Below are 26,790 nucleotides of genomic sequence, written 5' to 3' on the forward strand. Positions count from 1 at the left end.
AGGGGAACATCTCGGTTACTGTCGTAACCTCCATTCCCTGATGGAGGGAACAAGATGTTGTGTCCCTCTTGCCACAACGATGTACTAGCCGCTGAAATGGCCGGGACCGTGTGTTGGCTCCTCAGCACAAAAATAGAATGAATCCTGCATTTCAGCTCCCTTTTACACCCGTATTTCCGGGGGAGTGGCATGCAAATTGGCCTTTTCTCAAAGATCTGAGGTGATTTGGGCTCTCGAGCGACCCCTAGTGTCACTACATCGACACAATGTCTCGTTCCCTCCATCAGGGAACGGAGGTTACGACAGTAACTGAGACATTTTGTACATAGCTACTACTTGCCAAATAAATGAATAATAAACATTACATATTGATTTGAGTTTAAATTACTTTTATGTGTGGGGAAAGAGACCTCAGAATAATAAGAGAAAAAAGAAACTAGCAAAGCTACTCGGAGGTTGAAAATTCTTGAGATGATACATGTTATCCCAATATAATTTGAGAACACTCCAAAGAACATCTGGTATGAGTCAACAGAGGCACGATCTGACCTTTTGTACAAAGGAATTAACATGGTTAATGTGACAAATTTACTCTTTTGGTTAGTGACCTAGAAATCATGCAGAATTTTAAAAATAATATTCATTTCACCTCTTAAAATTAGTTTGTTTGTTTTTATTTTTATTTTAAAACTAATGCTTTGTTCATTTCCAGATTTAAATTAGATTTTGAATCCCAGATTTTCAATGTGGACTATGAATCCCTCTATGTAAGAAATTGGTTGCTTAGGACATTTATACAGTTTCATTTGTTAAATGTAATTCATTATTAAGTTTTATTTAATAGATAACATTAATCTGCAGTCCACTACTCTGTTACATACTGATCTTTGTATCACTGACTGCTTACCTTAATGGGACTACATGAGCTTTAGTCACATGAGGAGAGTCAAACGCCTTTTTTTTCCCGATGTTCCTGTCATTGCTGCAGTCATGCAGCCACTAACATCCTGTTTCTCAAGAAGCTATGAACTCAGAGAGAACAAAGTTATTGTTAGGATACAGATGAAATGACAAAAGTAGTTTAGCTGCTCAATGGTTAAAGTTAAACCATGATTTACTTCTTCAGTGAATTTTATTAGATAAACATACTTTATCAAGTCATGATTAATCTTCAGCTGTCTTTATTTCATATCAGTTTCTACATAAAACAGCCTTTTCTGCACATGTGGATGCTCTGCTATAATTTACATTCTGTTTTTCTCTTTCTAAGAATTTATTGGCTATTTGTTGGCCTTTCAATTCACTATGGTTACCAGTGTTACTGCCAAAATAACATAGTCACAACAATTATTGTTACTACTGTAAATTGATAAGCAATTCATAAGAGATCTCCTTAAAACAGTCTTAGAATCTTTCCAAAACCTTATGTCGTTTTGTTTAAGGGAGTAGGAAACAATAAAATAACAATTATTTCATCATTAACTGACCCTTCTTTTTTTCCAAACTTGTATGAATTATTTTCTTCTCTTGAACACAAAAGGAGACATTTTTAAGAATATCATGGCCACTGTTTTCTAAATAATGAAAGTGAAAGGGGATGAGGGCCAAAATGACTTAAATTATCATAAAAGTATTCCATATGATTTGTGTCCTATGTTCGAAGTCTTCAGAAGCCATACCAACATGATAACATGGAAAGTCGGCATGTTGTTTCTGAATAAAAACCGTCTTTTGCCTTTTGTTTGAATGCAAATCGCTAATTATTAAGCAACTGCTTGAGGACATGGTGCCGTTAATTAAGCTTAAGCTTTTATTGCTTTTATTAGTGGCATTGCGACAAACAGATTTAAGACGAATATACCTATTTATACCTATTTAATAGGCATTCAGTAAACAATACATAACGTATAGTTAACAAAACAAAAAAAAAATATATATAATATGCTCTTTCCGGCTAACTGCCATTCTACTAATCTTTCCTATTCTTTTTGGGAAAAGTGTTTTATTTTTTTTTATTTTTTTATTTTTTGGTGGAAACTATTGTCACCATGGCAGAGTTCTGTCTGCTCTATTATTTAATAGAATTATAGATACAGGAAATGATAATTCAATTCATATGTTGCCTCCAATTAAAGTCCCACAGAACAAAATACATTACTGAAAACAGACAGTTTATGGTTACCATCAAAACCTTGAGAGCAGTGGCTTAACTTGGATCTTGCAGGCCCCAGTGCAAAGAAACTGTCTGGCCCCCTCCTTGGGGATCCTTGGTCGTTTTTCATCACCTCTCGGGCTGCTGTCGTTTTTATGATTTCTTATGGTTGACCGTTGAGGCCCCCTCTCACCCCGGGCTCTAGAGTGGCTGCCCACTCTACCCTCCCTCTAGTTACGCCCCTGCTTGGGAGTATGTCAATAAATATATTGTAGGCTACTATTTGTATTGTTTTGCTGCTAGAAATCCATTGCAGAGTTTTAAGACCCATCTTACCCACAACACAGTCTTACCATTATGACCACAGATAAGTTCTATAACCATGCAATCACAGTTAAAAATCAGGAATCAAACAAAGCTGGACTTGTGGTAGTAAGCAGCGAGAAAAGAAAAAGCCTGTGGAGTGTTTTCTACAAGCAGCTGGAGCAAATGATGATGTCATCACTCCTTATCCTGGAGATTCTCCCAACCAGGAACAACAGAGAGGGGAAAGTTTATTAATACAACTGTGAGGGGAGGGGAGAGAGGAGTTAGAGAAGGAGAACTCAGAGGCAAAAACTTTATCCACGTAAGAGAGGACTCTTGGAAGTTCTTTCAGCACACTGGATAACATCAAGAACATTTTTCTGTGGATTAATGTTGCCATAGTTTATTGGATTAAGGATTGCAGAAGGTAAATTTGTGTTTTTATGTATCTATCCCACTGGAAAACTCGGCATGCATCCCTGAAAAAAACAACAACCGAGAAATAGCTGTCTAGAGCTAAAAGTAATTATTGAAATAGGGAATTCAGATTCCATATGACCTTTTACTACTGTCATTAAATGTTTTAATAGGAGGAAAATTGCTTATTCTATAGTATAACGTGTGTAAGAATGCAGCCGATTTCTTTTGTTTAATTATTTGAATGTGCTATTCATCAATCATTTGCACACAATGATGCACTTATTCACTGGAATTATTTTTATAACCGCAAATTAGTCTACTTGGAATAAATAGAATTATTTGAACAGTGGTCTATGCTCTCTGGTCCCACATGCAAGTAATCCAAGTACTTCCCTCTTTCGAATTTTTCCCACTATGGTTTGTGGAAAAAACTTTATTACTTGTTGCCCAAATAGTTGCCCTCCAGTGGTACAGTGGCGCGTGCGCATAGACCGTTCAGTTCAGAGACGTCTGTCCTCGCACGCGCCCAGGGAGATCATGTCACAGTTACGTTTGGAATATCACCATATCCCTCTACTCCTTTCTGTATTAGGAGGAGGCTACGTATTATGGCAGCAACTGCAGTGTGCAGCAATGCAATCACATCTTTTCTTTAATAATTTTTATTTTATTTATGTATTCATTGTAAATATTGGTTGCCAGTTTCGATGCAGCTTTTCAAAGTGTAGTCTGAAGGACAGCGAGATGCATGCATGTAACCTTCTTGCAAGGTGGTTTAAATTTGATGCATGCACTGCAGACCTTTGTTAGTTCATAATCTTTTTCTCGACCGTTTTCAGCACACTCTTTGCCTAATATAAATGCAGGAATTTTTTAAGTAGCCCATGGGAGTCAAAGAGGCAATGGAAAAAATAAATACAAATTATGCTCTGTCTAATGAAACCACCACCTGCTACTAATGCAGCGGTAGAAAAAAAGATGAAGAGATGGTTTCTACATATCTCACAGACTATTCCTTTCCCCCAGAATTAGGTTTAGTTATATAAACCAAACTCAAATGAAAACAGTTCCAGTTTCTCTCTGCCTTGAGTGCAGAGATGTGCCTCAAAGACACTGCAGTAAAAAAATTCTGATAAATGCTCCTTTGGAGAAGAATGATTGCAAAACAGCTGTAATTGAAGGTTAAACAGTGCCGCAGACATGATTACAAATGCCACAGACCTGATTATAAATCTCTGTGGATTGCTCTCTATTCTTGTTTGATCTGTCTCTCTAGTTTGTGTAACCAAATGCTCTCTCTTTTCTCCTCTTCAAGGAGATTCTGCAACTCCATCCCAATGATGTGCATCATTATGCATTTCTGAAGATTTCTGTAAATGGATAGTTTATAAACATGACATGCTATAGTCTATCAAAAAAAATTTAAACTGCATTTGCTAATTATGCATAGAGCTTTTATGGCCTAATAATTGAAGGACCTTTTAAAATAAAGTGAAGCCACTGTAAAAAAAAAAAAAAGTGAAAAAAAAAACAAAACAAAAGAGATGTTTACCAGTCAACGCAGCTAAAATACACTTTCCCTTATACATTCACTTAAGTTTTAACCTAAAATCTTGATGTTGATAAAAAAACTATTTTGAAAGTTATTCGTCAACTTTATTCACAATTTGCCCTTTTTTTTTTACAGGTGCATGCAAACTCTGCCTATTTGAATATGTGATATCTAATCTTTAGGCTTACACATCACTGAAATTGTAAAAAAAAAATTGTTTGTTTCATCCCCAGAATAGTAATTCTTTGCTGTGTTTATAACCTGGCTACCAGCACAAAAAACAATGTGTAAAATAAGAGTAGAAAATACTGTGATAGGATTTGTTGTTTGTTTGCACTGTGCTAAAGAGAGAGAGAGAGAGAGAGAGAGAGAGAGAGAGAGAGAGAGTTTAACATAACACCCCTTCCCTCCCTGAGCTTCCAGGATCTGACATGAAAACAACACTCTGTGCGTCTTTTTGACAACCTCCTTCCTGTCAGCAGTCCGCAGAACAAACTGTAAACACTTTAACAATGGCTAATTAAAGTGCTTGTTTATTAAAATACACATTGTTTCTTTTAGCCATTCTCTTAGATGGTGCTGAATTATTGTTTTGTAACTATCAATCTTTCATTGTAATGCTATGAATTGTGGCCTTGATGTGTTTGTAACCCACATCCTTGATTGCCTAACTAGTGCTTTTGTCATTTCGACTGTAGACATTCTCTTCAGATTGCTGGGCATTGAGCCAAGGCAGAATATGAGAGAGACTCTTTCCTTTATCTGTGCGGTCCAGCTGCTTACTCTTTCTCTGCACAGCAAACAAAGTGAAAGTGAACAAAACAAGCACAAGCTTTAATTTCAATTCATTTTTCTGTGCATGGAAGCGAATGGTAATGAGAAATTGCCCAAAGGCTTTGAATACAGGTAATGGGCTATCTCCTCTTCTCTCACCTGAAAAGGATGTTGTCTTGTTTACAAGAACAATGTTGAATTTGCTGTTAGAAGTGAGGCAGTAAATAACAGAATCTGAATGATACAATCAGATGTGCGGACAGCCAATGAAAGGTGGCGTTGGCTCAGAAAGTAGAGCTGGGGTCGTACTGTATCTGGAAATATCAGGTAATTTAAATAGTAATTTCCAGGCCTGGAAAAGTCATGGAAAATATAAAAAATGCATTTCTAAAGTGAATATAAATTTGTGTAGTTCTGCTCAACTTTAAAGATTTTCATTGCCAAGAAATGACTATTTGTGAGTGCTCGCAACACACACAAAATGGCTTATTGGATAAACTGAGTGTGTTTACATGCACACCAATATGCTGACAACTACCAAAAAATCATCTCATTCAAAAAATCTGACAACGCGGGAAAAACGTGTCTAAATGAGATTTGAAATCATTTTCTTTTCTTATTCTCTGTGTTTCACATCAAAACATTACCAGTCACTAAGAACGCAGGCCCCGGAATGACCTTAACCCGGGAAAAAAATAAATAAATGTTTAAGCAGTTTACATGACCTTACATATTGTCGCTTATTAAGCATACTCAGTGTAGGAATGTAAACATTACAAATTACACATTATCTACTGCATACATATCATTTTACATCATCATCGAGTAGTTAAAACAGCTTCTATTACTGATCCTGTGTAAAATCTACTCATGAATGAAGCACAGAGTCATTGATAACACATTTAATGTCATATTAATTGATGTTTTACATGTAGTCTTGAGCATCCTCATATTTAAATGTATCTCTAAACGCCTCCCCAGCAGTGTGGCCTGTATCTGAATGTTCTCAAACAGTATGCTGTTGCTCATTTGTTTCGAAATAGTTTTTGGCTCTGAGCGAAGAAGTATTTCTCTGTGAGTGTGCCGAGGCATTTGCAGTATTTTTACCACCTAATCTAATGTGTGCAAGTGCACAAGTGTGTTGACATCAAAAGCAAAGTATAAAGCGATGATTTTGAATCTCATCTAAACCCAGGGTGTCTTACGTTTTTTTTTTTTTTTTTTTAATAAACTGTAATAAGTTGCATGTAAATACACTCAATATGACTTCTTGTATTGAAAATCAAATTTGAATCTAGTAATTCAAAAGATTAGTACCTGATATACAAATGGAAATTTGCCCAAGAAATCCTTGTTCAACGATTTCTATAACGTCCTGTGATTATAAACAACTGGAAATGTCATGGAAATTCTTTGTTTAAACAGTGTGAGAACCCTGTAGAGCTATTCTCATCTTCAGCAGAGGAGGTGATAGTGCACACTCTGGGGTAGTGTTATTTTGTTTGACACCTTCACTTTCAGTGTCTTAACTGCTGAAGCTCCTACAGGTCCTGTGACCTCAGTTGGAGGATGTAGATTAGGTGTGCACAAACATCACTGATGGGCTGAAATTTACAAGAAAGCCATAAAAGGCAGAGGAGAAGACCTTGCCCCTCAGGGTATCTGACTAATACATCACTCTGACAGATTCACGTTGAGAATGCCGGTGAAAGAGCGAGGGTCTCTTTAAGCATGCAGCATTCCTGTAAACAGGGAAGTGAGCTAGTGTTAATTCTGTGGACGCTTGACATCAGAAATACGCTTGCCTTGTAAGTCTATTTGACTTAGGAAGTTAGGGAATTTTTTAATTGTGTTTGTCAGGCCTGGGAAAGTCATGGAAATTTTAGTAGTGCATCAATTGTTCTGCTTACGCTCTGCTCTAAAATATTTGCTCTTAAATATTGCTCATAACCCATAGTGTTGTTTTATTTCTGAGCAAATTAATCTTTTGAATCAGTTATTTACAAATAATTTATTAACCTGAACATAAAGTGGTCTGAATGATTCATTAGCGAAGCAATCTGAATTTGAATTATTTTAAAAATCAGACCATACATATATCAGGGCATCCCATTTGTGACAAGGAGAAATTAAAATAAAGACATGAGTATTTTTAACATACTGTACATTTTAATAAATAGTTGTTTTGTTTCTGTCCTATGTTATTGTGAGGAACCAAAATTTACATTAGAAGTGTGTACTTCTGTGTGTGAGAGTCATAGATAACATTGCAGACAGATAGACACTAATTATAATCATCAAACGTCATGGGTTATAAAGCTTTATTAGAAATTCTATGGATCATTAGCCAAATTTATTCTCTAAAATGCACCCATCCACCCTAATAGCCACCATTATTAATCTGGCCTTTAACTATTGTATTGATTATGACTGCTGCCACATGCTTTCTTACATTTTCCAGTAATTATTCTTATGCTGTTTTATTGCAGACGTATGGTATTAAACATGAAAAATAAAGCACACCCTTGAGCATGAGCTTATAACAATATTACCTGATTATTTACATTTACATTTGTCTTGGTATGCTTAAGTAGTTTTTCCTCACCTGTTCACTTGTTCTTTGTTATCATGGTTAGGAGCTGAAGGAGGGAGTCATGAGGGTCATCTGCTCCTCTCTGGTTCTTCTGACCATCTGGTTGGGTTATGGGGGTCGACTGGCATTAGCTCAAGGTAAGGGCCTGCCTACTTTCCAACTCTAAAAATGAGTTTGTCATAGGCCAGTCCTAGCAGTTCAGATACTGTTTGTTTAATTGTGTATGTTTAAAACTGTGCTAAGCACATTGTCATCTGGTTCATTTACCTACATTTGCTGAAAATGATGATATTGTACTGCATACATTTTTGGTACTGTGGCTCTTTTTTATAACATGTACTATATACTGTGAACAGGGTTGGGAGGGTTACTTTTTTAGCGTAATCTGTTACAGATTACTGATTACTTAACAATACATGTAATCAGTAACGTAATCCAATTGCAGAAATTAGAAAGTAATGTAATCGTCTTACTTTTCATTACTTTTGGATTACCACAAGGGCACATATGTAAATAAAGTCAATATCAAATCAATATGATCTCTAAAACTTTAAAGTATGCCTTGAATGCAAAGAGAACATGTTTGAGTAATATTATGAGTACTGTTGTAGCTGTTATTATATCTAAGGAAAAGAAATGTATACTGCACCCTACCGAGAAAACAGAAAATTAGCTGTTAATGTAGAACAACTCAGAATTTGTATAAAAATCAGGTGAGATCTCTGTCTGCTACAGAAAAAGAAAATGTATCATAAAAAGAACATGACTTTTGCACTAATATCAAAGAGCTGGGCAGTGGTAGCTCACCAGTTAAGGCTCTGGGTTACTGATCAGAAGGTCGGGGGTTCAAGCCCCAGTACCACCAAGATGCCACTGTTGGGCCCTTGAGCATGGCCCTTGACCCTATCCTATCTGCTCCAGGGGTGCTGTATCATGGCTGACCCTGCACTCTGACCCCATCTTAGCTGGGATATGTGAAAAAGAAGATTTTCACTGTATATGTGCAAATGTATAATGTGTGTTAAATAAAGAAAATTATAATTATAGGTCTTACTAGAAAAAAAGTGAATTTTCTTGATAAAATAAACATGAGCATGAAAAATGGCTAGAAATAGCATTTTAGCTTAGGGTAAAGCTGACAATTTACACAAGGTTTATTTCTATTTCATCTGCTCCTAACTTACTTCAAACTTACTCTGTTTGTATGAATGTAACACATCATAAGAAAATGTTTCACCGCTGTTCAAATGCACTTTGGATCACGTCATTTATATGTTGTGGCGGATTGATCCGCCCCTCCAGCTCTTCATCATCACCCCGCCTCTTAGGGCTGCCCTTCAGCCAGGCTCATGACGGGAGTTGGGCAGGAGAGCGAGAAGAGGTGCATAATTAATAAGCCTCATTCTGACAGCGGTGAATGAAGCGCACCTGATGTGAATAATGCTTCATTACCGCAGTCTTTAAAACGCAGAGCGCACCTCTTCTCGGGGAGCTGGCTTCAAATCGCCATGTGTGCACACACTGGCATCCTCGCATGCCCAGGACCAGAGCTGGGAGGGTTCAGAGTTGGAAGCGCTACAGGACCCGTTCCTCGGACCCGCAGATGCATTAATGAATAGCTCACGTCGCCGCCAACGGGCTAGATGCCGGGCCGCCTAACCCCCCCCACACCTGCCGCAGGCCTGGGAAGACAGGCCGCCAAGGACACTGCCGCCCCTCGTGCTGTGGACCCTGGAGGGGAGCGTGAGTGGCCAACGGACCCAGCTCATGCCTGGGCCATTCTATGGACACTACCCTGCACTTCACGGAGCCCCGTCTCACCGCGAAGATGCCAGATTCCCCCTTTATTATGAACACTATTCCCCCTTGGACACTTTATTACCCCTTTTATGAACTTATTATTTTTATTATTATTTCCAATAAATGCCTCTCCGAGGCTTGACGCCACACCCACTGTGTCTGTCTCTTGCTCACCCCGCCACAATGTATGAATGTTTTCCATCTGAAAGGACTAAATATTAAATGAGACAAATGACATTAAAATGCAAAGTAATCTCTTCAGTAATCAAATGTAATGCTGTCGCTGGCAATGACAAAGACGATGAAGATGATGATGTGTGATGAACCAAAGTGCAGTTTTATTTACAAACGTGATATCCAAAAAACCATAACTCCAAACGTGAACAAAAACAAAAACATGAACTTGACTAAACTTGACTTGAACAAAACATAAACATGAACTTGACTTGACTTAACATGTCTAGACTATGAACTTGTGCATAAACAATAACACAACATTACACAAACAATACCTGACACTGAACAATGGCAAACATGAGGGTATAAATACATGGACAAGGGTAACAAGACAACCAATAAACATACAGAACTATAAACAAGATAACAAGACTAATAAACTAAAAACAATGACAAACTAGAACTGATTATGAGATAACAAGACAATGAACCAATGAAAACAAGACACATGAACATGGAGGGGAACATGATATCACATGACCAGGAACACATGTGGAAACAGGAAATCACATGACATGAAACCACATGACCTGAACAGGAACAGGAACTAAACTTTAAAATAAAAGACATGAAAACAAGAACAAAACACATAAAACCATGACATACCCCAAAACAAAAAACACAGAGTTCAAGAGGGAGCTGGGGGGGGGGGGGGACCATGGCGACTTGACGTGGTTACATGGCATGACATGGTAACATGGTACTGCAGGATCCTGACTTGGCCATGGTAGGCGTGGATGCTGAATCGTTGGTCTTGGCAGGCGTGAGTGCTGGACCGTGGCGCAGAGGCACGTCTGGACCGTGGAGCAGAGGCGGGCCTGGACCATGGAGCAGAGGCGGGCCAGGACCATGGAGCAGAGGCCGGCCGGGACCGTGGAGCAGAGGCGGGCCAGGACAGTGGAGCAAAGGCTTGCTTGTGACATGGCATGGAGCAGTCTGGGGCTTGGCTGAGACATGGCATGGAGCAGACTGAAGCTTGGCTGTGACATGGCATGGAGCAGACTGAGGTTCGCTGTAACATGGCATGAAGCAGATGGAGGCGTTATTGTGACAGGCTCAGGTGTTGCTGTGACATGGCATGGAGCAGGCTGAGGAGTTGCTGTGACATGGCATGGAGCAGGTTGAGGCATTGCTGTGACATGGCATGGAGCAGGCTGAGGTGTGACATGGCATGGAGCAGACTCAGACGTGGCTGTGACATGGCATGGAGAAGGCCAAGGCGTGACATGGCATGGAGCAGACTCAGGTGTGGCTGTGATTACAGTGGTTGATAGGATGAATTTAAAATTATGATTTAAAATAAATTTTATGTAATTCTTTAAGCAAAAATTTTCGAAATGGGGCCCCGGTTTGGTCGGCTGCTTTGGGCCTCAGAAATCGTAAACCCGCCCCTGCACAGATTTTTTTGAGCACTAAGGCTAACTCATTTTAACACATTTAATATTAACTCATTTTAGCTAACCTAGCTAATGTGATTTCTGTGTGGCTCTTATTACCTTCAAATTCTCAGGTCCTTGGATAATGAGAGCATCTTCACAGCTGGAAGGCATAAATTCCACTGAACTTAAATGTTGTTTCGCTTTTATCTTTTAAAGAGCGAATGATGTCGAAATTTCCAAGAAAATAATGCATGTTCTTCCGTGGCCATTGCGATGAAGCAGCTATTTGCCTCCATAACAAAGTGACAGGTGTTATTTGTGCATGCGAAAGTAAGAGGCGCTCCTGACTCAAGTGAGCCATGAGACAGAACTCGAAGACAATGTGCATCTAAATCATCTCTCACTCTAAATAAACAGCTGCCTGTATCACTTTATGTCAGGAAAATAAAAATAAAAAAATTGTCAAATTAAAAATTGTTATCCTGACAGTAATTCCAATTTTTATAAAATGTAACTGTAATCTGATTTCGATGTTTTATAAGAATTTCTCGAGACTGAGTCGTTGAATTAGACACCAACGTCTTTCTAGCAAGTCAGTCCACTGTCAGCCATCTTTGGAACACTCTCAGGAGGCTATTTCCAGTCATGACAGTGCAGAACCTAATAGGAGATTTGACATTTCTGAGCCTCCAATCTACTTGAATGGGGAAAGGCCGAAAAAAACGGTTGGCCAATATTACAATCAAATAACGTATTTCAGATCAGCAATAAAATTTGACAATACTGGAATCGTAAATCGTTTTTCTTTACCTGATATTGTGCTAAAAAATTAATTTTCCCAGCTTGTATAGCTAATGTACATGCTCGTTCTCGAGTTGTTTGACAGGCGATGTGTGTTTCTAATAGGTAGAAATAGTTAATTTCTTATTGATAGTTAATTTCTTGTTTATAGTTCTGTTGTAGGCTATATACTGTAAGCAACATTACAATCATGCTGTTGTACTGAATATCATATGGCTCTGATTACCTACTGATATTTAGTACAACAACATTCTTGTTAGTCTGATATTGTTGAGGAGATTAGAATGTTTGTTTATATGTTTTAGACCTTCGTATTGGATCTAATGGGCAGAGAAGAGCTCCACTTGTTCATATAGTTCAGTGTAACCTTTGTCAGGACTTGCTCTCAATGAGTCACCACCTTATACACCTCGTCTGTGTTGCTTTTCCATTTTCACTTGTTAAGTTCTTCTCATGCTGGGTTTCTATGAGGTTAAGGGGCATGAGTGAGAAATATCCTGAAGTGAATGTCCACACCTGCTGTTTTTTTTTTTTTTTTTGTGAATGTGCTATAATGCATATTTGACATAATTGCATTAGCCATACTGCTACAGTACTAAAGTGTTACTATATAAAACACATTTAGTTCTTATGCCAAACATATTGCATCGAAAATTTCATTAACTACCTATGTTAAAGGCTATGTTTTTCAGACATCCTGCTGAATAGTCGATAAAGAACCAGCCTTGTCTGACACTTTTAATCTAATAGAGTGTAGTCTGTATTAAAGGTAACAGTGAAAGTATGACTTTTTGCTCTTTTATACTTCTGAAATTCCAGTATCTGTTCCATCTTTATTGAGCTTTTTACTATTAAAAGTATTTTCAACTTTTCATCATTGCAACCATGTAAAATGATGATCAGAAGTGATGTCATGACTGTGTGAGCAAACTAACCTATTCCTAGATCTTAAACCACTTCCAATTACCATGGTCCTGTGTTTTCTTGGGCTGATTACAGATCTGTGAGACTTCTATTCGCACCCCCCACTGTGTTAAGCCCCAATTGACTTTCTCCATAATGAGTTTCTCCAGGCCAATTCCAAGACCCAAAAATACATAATAAACAATATGCAATCAGGGATAAATGGAGCAGAGGCTTACAGAGTGATTCAGAGCAAGGGTAGGCAAAGACACTGAGCAATATTTCACATTTATGTGCTTTCAAGATAATGTTAATGAGGAGACATTTTGACTGTATCCAAGTGAGGTGATGGCTCTTTCCCTTTAGCACACTGACACTAAAAACCATTAAAACATCATATTTGTTTTTGGGAAGGTGAAGGACTTCAAAAGTGTTCTATAGTCTTTTGCTTATCCGGTTCGGTTTTCAAATCTGATCTTTAAGACTGACTGTCCACATTTTGCAAGTGATGAAATCTGATCCATTTGTTCAGATAGTGTAGTCAATATCTGGTGTGTCTACATCGATTGGTGTATTTATGATGTATGTGTCAGAGACTTTCAAATTTAACAACAGAGAGTAGCTGTCAGAGAGGGGAGGAAACAGTCCAACCATGTTGGAATTTTTAACAGTGTACATACTGAAGTTAATATTACATACTGTGGTTCGCTACATGAGGAAAGAGTGAGTAACATTCGGTCTATTCAAACACAGCTCCGGACAATATTACATACTTTTAATCAGCAGTAAAATATGACAAAAATGGTATAATAAATTGTGTTTCATTAGCTCAGATCACACTAAAACATCACTATTTTTCAGGCTGGTCCAGCTATTGAGCATGCGCATTCTTTGAGTTGACTGGCAGGCGATGTCTGAATCTTAAATGTGATTGGCTCTTTTTCTCTTGTAAGGCATGACTACCTGTTCTACATGTGCCATATGGACCTTTTTCACACCTCCTGGTTTTGGAATGCGGAAGTACACGATTGCAGGGTAAACTTCGATAACGGTGAATGGGAGTGAATGGGAGACTATGGTAAATACATTTTTTGTTTACCCATTTGCTCCAACATCAAAATAAAAGTGCCACTATTACATTTCCACAACTTTTCAAAAAAAAAAAAAAAAAAAAAAAAAATGAGAGCAATGGATTACAACGGTCAGAAGAGAGAAGATGGCAAATACTGTCACTGTCTCACCACATCTGTAGTAACTTGTTTTTTTTGTTTTTTTTTTACTAATTCCAGGGTAATATAATACAAAGTAAATGTACAATAAATAAGAAAAAGATTCAAATAAGAAAAAACGTGTGGTAGATTTACGCTGCTTAATATGACAGAAACCTGTCATCACAATCTGTGAAAAAGGGGAATCCAGAGTCTCCCAATTGCTCCTACTGATTTTAATACAAGTGCTCTGTCTTGGGCTTAATAGTCTCTGATGTCACGTCCCAAATGACGAAAAAAAAAAAAAAAAAACTATTTGAAACGTTATCTTTCGATTCATTCTAAAACATCAATTTCAAACCAGATATGGATGATTTCATGTGGAGTTTTTTACTATTATTTTTTTATATTATTTATTTATTTTTGTTGACCACAAAATACGGAATGGATTTGAATTGTATACGCCATAAGAAATCAGTTTTTTTCTGCCTATCTGAACACAGCTATATTCAGTACGTTTATGCTGTTATAGCTACAGAAAAGATGGCTAATAATTTTTTTTTTCATATTTTATCTTTCAAAAATGACAGAGATCCTTTGGAATCATCTGTCAATGTTTTTTAAATGTGTAAAATAGTAGAACTATTTAGGTTAATGCATCCTCCGAATAATTTACACAAGATAAACATTGATCTGCCAAGTTACAAGTTATATGGACAAAGCTAAGCTGCAACCACATTATCTAGGTCTGTTAGTCCAACTTTGCAAAAATCGGACTGGTACAATTTCAGTTAGACTAAAGTTTTACATGACATTTAAAAAAAAAGACAAATTATTGTTTTAGTCTGACTGATTTTTTTTTTTTTTTTTTAAAGTGCATGTAATTTTACAGATTGGTATTCCCCTTGCTGAAACAACATATCTTTAAATTAAGAGGATACTGAATGTGAATGTATAAAACTGCTCTAAACCCCGAAGATATTCATCTTCACTGTACTACAAACTGTTAGAACTGTCTGTCTGCAGCGCTTGATGACGTGTCTGTTCTCCATGCGTTTAAAAACACATCTTCTCCTCCTTTCCATCATTCCTCAGGAGCGAGAGCCGCCTCCAGCTTTCCGATCTCCTCCCTGACATCTCTGCATCTTATTCCCAACTTTTTTGCCATGTGAAAGCAGGGTGCTATGTAGAACTGAGAAGAAAAGCGATTTAGTCTGATTTCAAAAAGTGAAAATTCGAGAACAATGCAAACTGAAACCTGTGGGTGCTGAGTTAGCTGTAGAGAGTAGTGTTGGGTTTGAGTCCACCTTAGTCGAGTCCGAGTTGAGTCCGAGTCTTTAAACAATCGAGTCCTAGTCGAGTCTGATTCCAAAAGGGGCCGAGTCAGACTCAAGACCGAGTCCATGACAGGCCGAGTCCGAGTCGAGTCTGAATTAATCTGTTCATGAATCTGAATTCAAATTTTCCCCTCCACTCAAACATAGAATAAAGAAAGTGAAAGATGCGTTAGTCATTAAAACCAGAGTTATTATTGTTTTGAATTTGAATTTTGTTTTTTATTTCTACTTCATTTTCAATTTGTCCTTTCAATTTAGTTTAGTTTTATCTAAAATTATCCCTATCTAAGCAATAATATATACTGAGATTTCTTTTTTGTCTCTATCTGCCAACTGGTTTGGGAAAATAGTGAGTCAACACAGTAGTAATTAGCACTCGCTGAGATGTTACACGACTGACAGGACGACATAGAGCGCGAGTGCTAAGGGCATTACATCATTGCCATGGTAACCAGATATATTTCAGCTGATTTGCTGAAGACTAGAATGTATGTATCGTCAAATCAATGTGCGATGCAACAAAATTGATTTTCTTCTCTGCAAATGATATCAGAGACAACAGCGAGAAGGACAATGTGGAGATTTAATTTAAGAAGAAAAAATCAGTGACCCTACCAAAACCGGGACTGTCCTGTGTAATAAATCAGGACGTCTGGTCACCCAATATATAATTAAATTATAAACAAAAATTTTCACTGCTAACTTCATATTTCATTGTGCATTTTATTGTGGAAAAAACTGTAAAAAAAACATATTTTAAGCAGCTCGTCAATGCTTTTAAAATAGAAAATTAATAAATAGATGCTGTTTATCTGTTTTTCACAGTTGCAGTCTGCTTTAGCAATAAAAAAAAATTTCCCGACTATTTAAAAAGTTACCGCTAATTCATCAAGGACCAGTTTAAGTTGACAACACTGCGTGGACCACAAGAGACTACAGATGCCTACATGTGTGGATACATTATGCCTAAAAAGACTTAATATACAATATTAATAATATTTGTCTGAATTTTTATTTTTATATGTTGTTTTAGTAAACTGTGAGAGACATGATGTGGGTGACTTGACTTAATGAAGTTCTTAACCACGACTAAACCGCGATGCGAGCACCGTCTTGGCTGTACAAACGGTGCATGAGATTTTACCAGTTTTCAGGTCCCGTGCCGTGTGAAACTGCCTTGTAGTTTCTAGTACATTGGCTACATACCTGTCTTTGTGTGTTCGTCATGCAAACCAACTCAGTAATCGATGTTATACAGCAGTCTCCGTAGTAACATTCAAGCATATTGGTTGACTGAGTGTGCCACTCTGCACGTGTGTTTGCTCAACATGGTGAAACAAACTCTTGGTACGTCTATGACATCAGGGGGTGCAACTGCATGCAGACAGTGTGTCCATTTATTTCTGTTTCATTATTTTTATTTATTTATTTTGTTAATTGCATCACAAATCAAATGCCATGGTTTCAGCTGGACTCGGAAAAAAATCCAGAGTCCCAAAGGCTTGAGTTCGAGTAAAAATGCATCCGAGTCTGTGAAAAGTCCAAGTCCATTAAAATTGGACTTGTGACTCGGACTTGAGTCAGAGTATGAACTCGAGTACCCCAACTCTAGTAGAGAGATTCAGGTGTTAAAATGAGCCCTTTGCAACTTGACAGGGAATGAATATGAGTTGGAATACCCGTCACCTGCTTGTCTTCACCACTAGCACCTCAATGAGGCGGCTCGGAGCTGCTACTCTGTTATTGCTAAAGTTTTTCATTCCCATCTGATCTCTGAAACATCTAAGTGACAGTTTCGCTGCACTGCGCTAACATGCTTATGTACGTTGATTGATGTACGTGTCTTTGAACCAATCAAAGTGTGATGATTAAAAACTCTTGTCTCAGACGCTCTGACATGCTGCTTCACACAGAAGAATGCAATGTAATTTTCAGTGCCTTATCCTATGTCTGAAGTTAAGTCCAGTGCACATTGTATAGCTTTGCTGTCTGGCAAAATCCGGAAACCTTAACAGATTTCTCTCCTTGTAGAGCAAAGTTGTCAGTCTCTGATTGCATAGTGTGACAAGCTTACCGGTGGCCTATTTATTACCTTTGCAATGAATCTTAGCCTCCAACAAACTTCTGACAGTGTCAGAAACTTTTGGGTGGCATTCATGCAGTGTGACTGTACTCCAGTGTCGCCAGTCACTTAACGTTATGATCATATTATTCAAATTACATAGAGTTCGCTCTGAAGAATGAGCAGTCCACAAACTCCCTATTTCACACGATTACTGGGTTTCCATTTACATATTTTTATGTGAATTTTTGGGATATTGCATAAAAAAATGCTGGATGGAAGCACCAAAATCAAAATCTCCAAAATGCACATAAAAACATATATGCTAGCTTGAGACACATGCACATAAACTTCAATAGAAACACATTCACTGAGTATATTCCTATAGAATTTATATAACAATACAGATGCACAACAGAAAAAAGTAATGCGACTGCCTCGATAAGCCATGTGAATCCGTATTTGGCTCAGAGAATATCATCAGTTTTATTGCGTAGTATCTGAAATTTTGCTCTAGTTATACTGAATTGCTGAACACAAAGCCTGTCTTCAAGATGATTGCCTTCAATTACCTCTCAGAACTGCATGACACACTTTCACTCCCAAAATGCTTGCAAACATGAGGTTTGTGAGTGCATTTTGTCTGCACGCTCTAAACCACAAGTAATTTTTTATATTTAATAAAAGATCACAGTGGCTTCCATTTTCATTTGTATTGTGTGCTAATTTCCCCAAAAGTGATGATTTTGTTGTCTTGAACACATGGGATGGAAAGGCTGCTTTATTCACAAAATGTTTTTGCGATATTCAGATCTTTCGCATACATTAATAACTTGGACGCAACATTCTTTTTTTATTTTCCAAGGTAAACATTGCCAACATTATCACAAGATCTTGCTTAGGTTTGTGCACCTATTCAATTTTGTGTGTCAATAAAATGTCAGAATGTCATTGCCTACTCAACGATGTCATTCATGACCAAAATACTAAGATGTACTGTATATTCATACAGTCTGAGATAAATGACTGTTGTTTTCGTACGTCTGCCTTGATTTTAAGCAAAGCCTGTACAATCTGACTAGCAACAAATGTAAAGTACTGATAAAATTGGTCAGTGTTCACCTGTCTTTAGGTGATTATGTGCCCTATTTTAAGAGCACTATGCCTAAAGCGCAGGCAGCGAGACGTCAAATAGGCAAAGTCAGTGGGCATTGCCATGAAGTTTTGATATTTTTGTGCAAGCATGTGCTAATTGTAGGTGCATGTGTATTGGCGGAATCACGTGCACAAAGTGCTAATGGGCTGGGTCAAGTGCAATGTAAATCTGAGGTTCTTCTCTGGTAATTGCACTGTCTAGGTCCTATTATATATTCCATTTCCTGTCAATATAAATGAAGACTGCCCAATCATAAGAATTTGGTAGTGTAAATGGGCTATATTTAAGGCATCCCCCACTCTGTGACTATATTGTCGCCTGCGGTGCTCTGGACCGCGATATATGTGTTTTACGTTCTTTATCAGTCTCTCTGGGTCTATTGTCTCTTGTCCTGCTCACCTGTGTCTCACCTGCTTGAAATATGCTTCTTTCTCATGTTTTTTTTTTTTTTTTTTTATTATTATTTTTATTTTTTTTATTGTTTTGTAATGTATATTTGTTATATATTTCTTTGTTTAATGTTAATTTCTGTACAGTGTCCTTGAGCTTTGGAAAGGCATTGTACAAAATACAATTATTATTATTATTATTATTAGCAGTAGTAGTATAGTAGTAGTAGTAGTAGTAGTATCAATCATATTGATCTACTGAAATTTGTGACATTTTGAATTAGCGCTCTCACGAAAATTTTATAGCACAATCAAGGAAATAGAGCCCAAAATTATAAATTGGCAAAGCAACTGTTTGTTGCTCATGCTGAAATTAAAAGACACACAGTGCTAAATGTACAAACCAATGAATAATTTCACAATGCCAATGTCATGGGATATTCTTTGGCTGGTTTAGGCCTTTCCATCATGTGTCGTCCATCAGTAAGTCCAGCTGTCAGTGTCCTTGTCTCCACGAAGTGTGGGATTATTTGAGAATGATTTTCAGAAACAAGAACATGTTATTTTTAGCTATCTGATATGGTGCCTGTCTGTCTTAGATGATATTTGATCACCTCAATGCGTTCACCTCATGCTCAGGACCAAGTTTTAACAAGACTCAGCTATACAAATTGTTTTATGCAAAAAACTTCTAAGGTGGCAAGGCTTGACTGACTTGACTGGTTTTGTTTCTGCAGGTGTCAGATGCCCATCCATCCAGGTAGAAGACTGGAAGTTTCCTCAGACTGCAAGACTCAACATCACAGGTAGAGATAGCTGCTAATTAATGGGCTTCCAGCTTTAAACACTCCATTAAAGGTCCATTCATAAATACAAATTGTGTAAAAAAAATGTACTTACCTTCATATTGATTAAACATTATTATTATTATTATTATTATTATTATTATTATTACTATTATTATTATTATTATTATTATTATTATTATTATTATTACTATTATTATTATTATTTGGAAAGCAAGGAAGCATTTAGCAGAATGTCCAGGCTGCTATTTTCCATACAACAATATTGGATGGTAAATGGTGGCTGTCAAGCTCCAAAAATGACACGAGTATTGTAGTCTCGTATGCTATATTTCAAGTCTTCTAAACCCATATGATAGCTTTGTGTGAGGAACAGACCCAAATTTAGGTCATTATTCACTGAAAATCTGGCCTCAAAAATTATTTGGGGTCCAAACAACAAGAGGGAGACTAGATGATTACAGAATACCTCAATTTTTGGGTAAGCTGTTCCTTTAAATGTTGATGATATGTATGCATAGATGACGAACCATTCTTAGTCTGTACAGTATATACAGCACACACACCCAAAAAACAAAAAAACAAAAAAAAAACAAAAAAAAAAAAAACAAAGGGAAAAGGAAAGCTACTCCTGTTTTAAGAAATAAAAAAATCATATATCTTTAGATCTATGTATTGATGTGCCAAACAGTAGTCCACTTTACATAATTATCTAAATCCAGTGCCATCTGCAGTCATTTAAGCATTTTAATACACTTAATAAAACCCCAGCTGCCCATAAAGCAGTCATAAGCAGAAAGATATAGATACAGTATTAAGGTCCCTCTCTTAGCTTTATGTGAACTGAAGGTGCCACAGTAGAGTTGATACATTGCATAGGTCTTGTCAGCTAGCAGACTACTGATTTATTAGCCTGTGGGGTAGTAAATGGATTGATCGGCCGATTCGCAGGTTTCAATCTTGTGCGCCGTTTCTCCCTGATGAAGAACAGCGAGGTCAAGAAGATCCGAAACCCAAGAGGCCCTGTCATCTTCCGCCTTGGGAAAGTCCAACTCATCCAACCTACAAAGTAAAATGATTTATCTTCCCTCCTTTGTATTTGGGTATCTATTTTTTCTTATACATCAGATGGTTTTTGTGAGTAACCTGTGTGTGAATGCTTTCACGCAGAAATCATAATTCAAAAATAAATTTGCACCAACAATAAAATTGAAATTTAGACCAAGTCAAACCAAATGTATGCTAAAATTATGCCGCTGTGGCTGGATTCACTAAACATTCTTAAGAATACAATTCTTCTACTCTTATATTTTCGAATTTAATAAAAAACACCTTTAAGAATGTTATTATCTTTTTTTTATAATACCGTATACTGTATAGCACTTGGGCACATTTTTATTCATTTTCTGATTTATCCTTAGAACTTTAAATAATAATAATAATAATTATAATAATAATAATAATAGCTACATTCTATTTTTTTTTCTAAATCAAAGTCTATTCAACCTGTTTATAATTAGCAATAAAACGTATTGCATCATTACAGAGCTACCAAAGTATTCTTGCAATTCAGTACAAGCCTTGAATTCCTGTCTGTTAAGTGTTATTTGGTTGAACCTTTACTCTAACACCCTGAAAGAACCAGAATAATGCCACCAGAAATATTTTGAATTTTTGCTTATGTCCATCTCACTGCAAATAAACATTTCAGGAGATTACTGGCTGCTTTCTGCTTTTACACTGAAATGCTGTTAACTTTTTTATAAACAATAACTTTAAGTGCTTTTGGTGAGACCTCAAACCACAGTAACAATTCATTTAATGACCATACTTTTACAGAGCCGTGAAAAAAAAAAATGACAAGCTAATGGTTGTTTTGCCTTTGGTATGTTAGGATTAGAAAGTCTCATTGGAAAGTTTTAAATACTACTACAGTTTGGGTTCTGCATCAGAATTTCCTGATGTCATTTTCTCATGTAGACTTAACAGAAATGAGAGCTCCGGTGTCCGCCAAATAGGCCAGATATATACAGTAGCTCTTGCTCTTCTGCAGGTCTTTATAACCCTGTCACATCGTTTTAGTAGTTGCACTGTCCTCAGACTGCATCATATATATCATGTCACATGAATTCTCGTAAAGAAAATCAGTGTCCTTTAGGTATTTAGACATAAGATCTGTTTGTCTCTAATAGTGTCTGAGCTGCTGTTTATCAATTTTTGTGAGATGATGGCTTTTCTCTTAAGAAGGGATGCAAATAAACATGAAGATCTGATGAAGCACAATTTCTTGGTTTTAGCAGGAAATTGTGCTGGTGATACATTGCTAGAAATAATAAGATAAGGGTTTCAAATCCAGGTGTTTGTTGTTCCAATTATCTTCAGTTCACTACTTAGAGGAAAATTGTTATTGCTCTGAGTTTGCTCTTTTGGTTCTCACATATGATTAATTTAAACATCAATTTTGTTTCAGATGTTTTTACTAAAATTACTTAAGAGCAAGGTTAGAAATCAGGCGGGGCTCGGGGCAAAAATGACACCAAAAGTGACAAAAACACCCCTGAAATAAAAAATGTGGATTATAGTTCTTAATACAAATCTCAAATGAGATTTGTTATCTCAAATGAGTTTCATGCAGAGTTTCAGTTGAGATCCCAACAATGTCACAAACTGTGCTCAGATTTGCCAAAATACCATAGTATGTAACCAAAAGTCATAGGTTTCAATATGAACATTCTTACAAGACCAAATTGAAAGAGCAATGTTAGTATCCACATACATATTGTAGCTCTAAATGCGTACTTTGTCAATAATTGCCCCATTGTCTCACGCTGTCTTCACCCTAAAGCATTTTAGAAAAGATAGAGTCAATAGTTAAAGGAGACACAACAGAATTCAGCATTTGAGCATTAGAATTTTCTACATCATATATATCATATTAGTAACAGATTATCACATCTAAAACTTTTTTCTATTTATTTATAGCTCAAATAGCTCAAAAGTTTTAATGGCAATCTTTTTTGTTGCTGAAAGTTTTACAGTTTAACCTTCTGAAACCTTGAAAGGAGAGGCAAAAATACACATACACACAGACATACCCAAATCCCCCATCATGAGGGAGTTCTCTGTAAGAATGGCTTTTCCAGAGCCCCAGGTGCTTTCACGATTTGAAACCTGATCACTTTCTCCCACTCTAAATCTTGTCTCAGAGAGAGAGAGAGAGAGAGAGAGAGAGAGAGAGAGAGAGAGAGAGAGAGAGAGCCAGAGCCTGCACTCATAATTCATTTGGCATGAACAGCAAACCGCTGAGGGAAAAAAAAAGGCCTGGATTCTCCATGCATAAATGCTCTTCTCCACTCTCTCTCTCTTTGAGAAAGTTTCATGTAAAGTCTTGTCAGCTTGGGTCTGATGTTTGATAGCAGCAGATGGTCTCTAAATTGTGTGGCCACCTCTGTGGTAGTCATTCTCTTAGCTTAGACTTGGTCTGTAATAGAACTGTCTACCTCTTGCTCTCATTTATCTTGTATACCGGTTCACCTGTAAGAGGGAGAGAGAGGTGGGGGGAGTTTGTTTGGGTTTGTTTACTTGGATCTTTGTATTTGTGTCCCAGATGTTGTATTCAGAGGCAAAGTGTCTTGGGATATCCAACTTAGTTTGCAACGCGGAAGTAAGCAGCGGCTGCATTTCCGGCGAATGTGTGTAAGTTCTGCTGGCATTGACTGCAGTGTAAATAATAAAAGGATAATAATACCAGAGTTAGTGATCTGGGCTTATAAACTATCACACAACCACAGGATAAACAGCAGAATAAAGTGGCAATGTCTGATAATTTCTAACGTCAGCATTTATAGTAAAAGAGTAAGTAAATCTCTCACTTGTTGCTGTGTTGTTGTATTGAAGAGATGGCAATAAAATCTGCTTCTTTCTTTACCGAGATTGTGACAATGCAGTCTTTCATGCCTCCATGTAAACCTCCATTTATATGTACCTGTATAACCTCCAATGATGCTTTTATTTATTTATTTCCAAAGGCGATGTTTCATAAGCCATGCTGAATGAGATCTGTGTGTCCGAGAGAGAATGCTCTCTGATAAGAACATAGAGTAATTTATTATTCATTTATTATTTATTATTAAGATGAAACAAGATGCAGTTTTGGTGCAAAGAAAGTTGAAGCAGCATTTCCCCGGCAGCTTTCTCCTCTCTGCTGGTTGTGTAAAGTTTGTGGAGGCATGTCAGACGGTGCGGAGGACTGTCCTTTCAGCGCCTGATTTCATTCATTCTGCCTGTTCAACAGTGTGTGTTGAAATGATGGCAAAAATGCGATATACGGTAAAACTATATGCGGTCAAAACCAATGTGTTTATGAAAATCGTAATTAATGATAATAAGATGTTGACATTTATTGTCAGCCTGTAATCAATAATGTAGTATTTTTGTATAGCTAAAATAGCTGTAAGTGGATTATACCGGAAGTGGTGCATATTCATGGTTGATAATGGCAGCACTCTAATTCACTAAAAAATAAGGTGGATACGGTGGCCCCAAAAAAGTATTTAAACACTGTGGACAATTAAGATCAAAGTGTATTTCGGTTTTGACGCAAATGCTTAGTGTCTGCATACAGTCGAACGCTAGCCTTTCAAAGTATAATTCAAATGACTGCGTACACATGCACAGCATGCACACTATGACTGCTGTGAGCAGGCCCGCCCATAAGGGTGAGAAAATGGGGACAGCTTTCAGGGGACCAGCTACTGAGGGGGTCCCAAGAGAGATAGATCAACTCCCTTGATAATGCTATGACGTCCGGTGTGCATTGCCTGCAACAAAGTCGGGTCAGTCTGACTGAAGGGGGCCCATTAGGGCCCATTAATTTTCAGGGGCCCAGTTGGGAGTTTGGGGGGCATAGCTACTTAAAGCCCATAGTATACTTCACACATGACTGAAGTATACTTTGGGCAAGTGGTATCTGCAAACAAATGGTGCTAGACCATTCCTCGGAATTAACACCTTTTTGGCCATTATTTCTATTACTTTTAACCACTTAAGCACAGCCCTATTTGCCCATAAGGGTGAGAAAAAGGAGACAGCTTTCAGGGGACCAGCTACTGAGGGGGTCCCAAGAGAGACAGATCAACTCCCTTGATAGTGCTACGACGTCCGGTGCGCATTGCCCGCAACAAATTCGGGTCAGTCTGACTGAGGGGGGCCCATTAGGGCCCATAATTGTTCAGGGGCCCAGTTGGGAGTTTGGGCAGGCATATATACTTCACGCATGACTGAAGTATACTTTGGGCAAGTGGTATCTGCAAACAAATATATATATATATATATATATATATATATATATATATATATATATATATATATATATATATATATATTAAGTTAAAATGGTACCACATATGACTATTTACAGTATGTATCCTGGGACTTTTACATTTTAAGCATAAACTTACAGTATTACACACTTCTGACCCCTGCCCCTGCAGATTTTAAGGGAACTGGTGTCAGGGTCATTTTAGGGTTAATGTGAGAGGTCAGTTCCCCCACAGGTGGAGTAGTTCAGGTGAAGTTTATTGCTTTAAATGTGGATATGTAACATGATGTTTGACAACTATAAAGTTATTATTTATTTATTTTTTTACTATATCATTATTGCCATGTCACATACTATATCTATATAATATTCACTATACCTATTGTTTTGTCATTTAAGTCAAACACATTTATTTTTGTGTAATGTTGTAATGAGTGCTTTCTTTAAAATAAATGCCAACTGGTTTGATATTTTGTAAAATAATGCTAAGACATTCATACATTTTGAGGCCACTGTTTAGACCTGCTCTATGGGACTCACAAAACAGGCAAAATATTATTAAAATTGATTCATATTTGATTTATGATGAATCTCTTAGTGCCTTTTTTTTTTTTTTTTTTTTTTTTGTATCAACAAGAAATTTGTGTAAGAGCTGTGTACCTCACCCTGTCATACAAGTTTCATCCTGTACAAACACTCTCTTTCTCATTCTCCGGTGCTTAGTTTTTCTTTCGTGTATTTTTCCATGTGGAGGGCAGCTTCACTGTTACTACCTTGAAATCATTGACTCTGTTATAAATCACTCTCACCCTGTTTCAGAGACAAATACACTACCTACTTGTTGTGCATGCCATGTATGCGTATATAATCAGGTCCCTGTCATTTTATGACTTGTACGTGAATGAAATCTAGTCCTCTGTCTATGCGTGGGCAGGTTTAAGTGGTTTATGAGGACTTTTTTTTAGGTTACAAACTGGTAATTACAAGGGTATTATGCTATAAATGTGGTTTATGAGGACATTTCTAGTGTCCCCATAATTCAAATCGCTTTATTGAAAATGTAAAAATGCAGAAAGTTTTTGTGAGGGTTAGGTTTAGGAGTAGGGTTAGGGTTAGGGGATAGAATCTATCGTTCGTACAGTATAAAAATCATTATGTCTATGGTGAGTCCTCATAATGATGGCTGCACCAACATGTGTGTGTGTGTGTGTGTGTGTGTGTGTGTGTGTGCATGTTTATACTACATTGTGGGGAACAAATGTCCCCACAAGGATAGTAAAACCTGAGATCACCTACCTTGTTGGGCCCAGCCAGTGTTCCCCACGAGGGAAATTGCTTATTAAACATACTAAACGATGTGTTTTTAAAAAAAAAAAAAAATATGTAAAAATGCAAAAAGGTTTCTGTGAGGGTTAGGTTTAGGGTTAGGGGATAGAAATTATCATTAGATCTGTATAAAATCCATAAAATGCATGGAAGTCTATGGAGAGTCCCCACAATGATATAAAAACAAGTTTGTTTGTGTGTGTGTGTGTGTGTGTGTGTGTGTGTGTGTGTGTGTGTGTGTGTGTGTGTGTGTGTGTGTGTGTGTGTGT

General features: G+C 37.3%; 1 protein-coding gene across 4 annotated transcripts in view; it reads left to right on the forward strand.

Annotated features, from left to right (window-relative positions):
• The first annotated feature begins 2,737 nt into the window (after window positions 1-2,737).
• col16a1 (collagen, type XVI, alpha 1) overlaps window positions 2,738-26,790 on the forward strand; it is a 113,826-nt gene continuing 89,773 nt past the window's right edge. For all 4 annotated transcript variants that reach the window (XM_051663565.1, XM_051663567.1, XM_051663566.1 and 1 more), the window contains exons 1-4: window positions 2,738-2,885; window positions 7,841-7,934; window positions 19,807-19,875; window positions 20,827-20,944. In XM_051663565.1, coding sequence (XP_051519525.1) covers window positions 7,859-7,934; window positions 19,807-19,875; window positions 20,827-20,944 — 263 coding nt within the window. In that variant the 5' untranslated portion in view covers window positions 2,738-2,885; window positions 7,841-7,858. The remainder of the gene's footprint in view (window positions 2,886-7,840; window positions 7,935-19,806; window positions 19,876-20,826; window positions 20,945-26,790) is intronic.

The sequence above is a fragment of the Myxocyprinus asiaticus genome, chromosome 30, assembly GCF_019703515.2.
Source record: "Myxocyprinus asiaticus isolate MX2 ecotype Aquarium Trade chromosome 30, UBuf_Myxa_2, whole genome shotgun sequence".
Taxonomy (NCBI): Eukaryota; Metazoa; Chordata; class Actinopteri; order Cypriniformes; family Catostomidae; genus Myxocyprinus; species Myxocyprinus asiaticus.